Source organism: Triticum urartu, chromosome 2A (genome assembly GCF_056163025.1).
Source record: "Triticum urartu cultivar PI428250 chromosome 2A, HENAU_Tu73, whole genome shotgun sequence".
NCBI classification, from domain to species: Eukaryota; Viridiplantae; Streptophyta; class Magnoliopsida; order Poales; family Poaceae; genus Triticum; species Triticum urartu.
In genome coordinates this window covers 615,211,463-615,213,494 of record NC_141874.1, presented here as the reverse complement: position 1 = coordinate 615,213,494, position 2,032 = coordinate 615,211,463, and the positions used below count along the sequence as shown (strand labels likewise).

Here is a 2,032-nt window from a genome sequence, read left to right as displayed (position 1 = left end):
GGCTTTTCGTCACGGCTTCTATTGGTTGACGGCTCATGCTGATGCTGAGCATTTAGTCAAAAGGTGTGACGGTTGTCAGAAATTTGCACGCCGCGCTCATGTTCCGGCTCAGGAGTTGAGAATGATTCCAATCACTTGGCCGTTTGCAACTTGGGGGCTCGATATGGTTGGACCCTTTAAGAGATCCAAGGACAAAAAGACCCACCTGTTGGTGGCGGTTGACAAGTTTACCAAGTGGGTAGTGGCAGAGCCAGTCAGTAAGTGTGATGCAGCCACGGCGGTTCAATTCATCAAGAAGGTGATCTTGCGGTCTGGATTTCCACACAGCATTATCACGGATAATGGTACTAATCTGACTAAGGGTGAGATGGACGAATTTTGTCAACATGAGCACATCCGGCTTGATATAGCGTCAGTGGCTCACCCCCAGTCTAATGGTCAAGCTGAGAGGGCAAATCAAGAAATTTTGAGAGGTATCAAACCCCGGCTTATCGTTCCTTTAAAGCGGACACCGGGTTGTTGGGTGGAGGAGTTTTTTCTGAGGGAAAGCAAAGCTTTATAACTTAACGGTGCCCGCCTAAATCGCCAGAGACACAAATCGCCACCTGGGGCGGTACATCATCGTTCCACACGAAACAATTATTGGACATACAATGACGCCCCACTTGGGCTAGTTCATGCGCGACTGAATTTGCCTCCCTACGACATACCTGCACCTGTTGTTTCGAGAACCACAGCCTTAGTTGGAGCTTGGAGTCTTCTATGAGTGTTGCATACGGTGATGCATCGACCCTCCGCAGGTTCAGTGCTTCTTGGAGTAGTTTTGAGTCGGTCTCAAAAACCACACGCAGAGCCCCCAGATCGGTAGCCGTGTTGATGGCTTCAGTGAATGTTGTGACTTCGCCACCTGCTCCGTCTTGCCTACATGGGCAATGATCACTTCTCCAGACTCGTCCCGGGCCACTACTCCCCACGTTGCAAAGTTGTCGCCCGGTCTAAAAGCACCGTCCAGGTTTATCTTGATCATTCCATCGCTCGGAGGTCGCCACTTCAGATTCTCTTTCCTCTTCGCTTTTTTCCCGAACAGCTCCAGGTATTCCAGCGAGTTTGACAGTACATGCCTTATTAATTCATCGCATGGTACTGCCATCTCTCCCTCTCTGAGCTTATTACGATTATTCCACCAGTGCCACCACATGGTTAGAATCTGCACCCACGCATTTTCATTCAGCCCCCACAAGAAGTCCATCATTACATGCACGGACGTGATTTCTTCGAGCTCAATCCTTTCTTTTCCAAACCCGAGTGCCCTCCACACCGATTTCACATGTTTGCACTTGATGAAAATATGAGCCCCATCCTCATCAGCGCATCCGCAGAACAGACACTTAGTGTCTTCAATCTTTAGACCCCTTCTGATCAGATTGGTCCGAAAGGCGAGTGATTCATGTTTCAACCTCCAGGTGAACATTTGAATCTTCCGCAGGCACGGGAGTTTCCAAAGGCGCTTCCAGGACTGATCATCGCAGCTAGTAAAATTGCCAGCGACCATGGTGCTACTCCCAGCTCGAGCCATACTACTCTTCTTTTCAAGTTCCACTCACAACTTGTACGCATTCCGAACCGAGTGTTGTCCTTTGGTGTCATAGTTCCACGCAATGAAATCACTCACTCCTTCCCGGAGAGGGATCTACAGAATACGTTGGGCATCATCGGGCCAGAATAACTCATGCGCCAGTTGTGCGTCCAATTACCAGTGACTAGGCAAATGAGTTCATTCACATATGTTAGGATATTCTGGCCCTTGGGGGTGATAACTTGCCGCGACCAGGCCCTGGGAATCCATGGATCCGACCATATCTTGACTTGAGTACTGTCCCCAATACGCCATATGTATCCTTGCTTAATAAGCTCGAGGCCATGCAATATACTTCTCCAAGAGTATGATATGCCCTCTTTCGCCTCAGCTTCCAGAATAGAGCAGTGAGGAAAATAGCGTGCCTTCAAGATGCGAGCACACAAGCTGTCCGGG

The 2,032-nt window shown here is 49.3% G+C and overlaps 1 protein-coding gene across 1 annotated transcript; it reads right to left on the bottom strand.

Annotated features, from left to right (window-relative positions):
• Positions 1-802: 802 nt before the first annotated feature.
• Positions 803-1,552, bottom strand: LOC147986233 (uncharacterized). The gene has a single exon (XM_087541928.1). The coding sequence runs from the start codon at positions 1,550-1,552 to the stop codon at positions 803-805; it is 750 nt and encodes a 249-aa protein (XP_087398054.1).
• Positions 1,553-2,032: the final 480 nt, after the last annotated feature.

Excerpts from the sequence above, each read along its gene's own strand:
- LOC147986233 (XM_087541928.1), bottom strand. The coding sequence starts at position 1,552 with ATGGTCGCTGGCAATTTTACTAGCTGCGATGATCAGTCCTGGAAGCGC.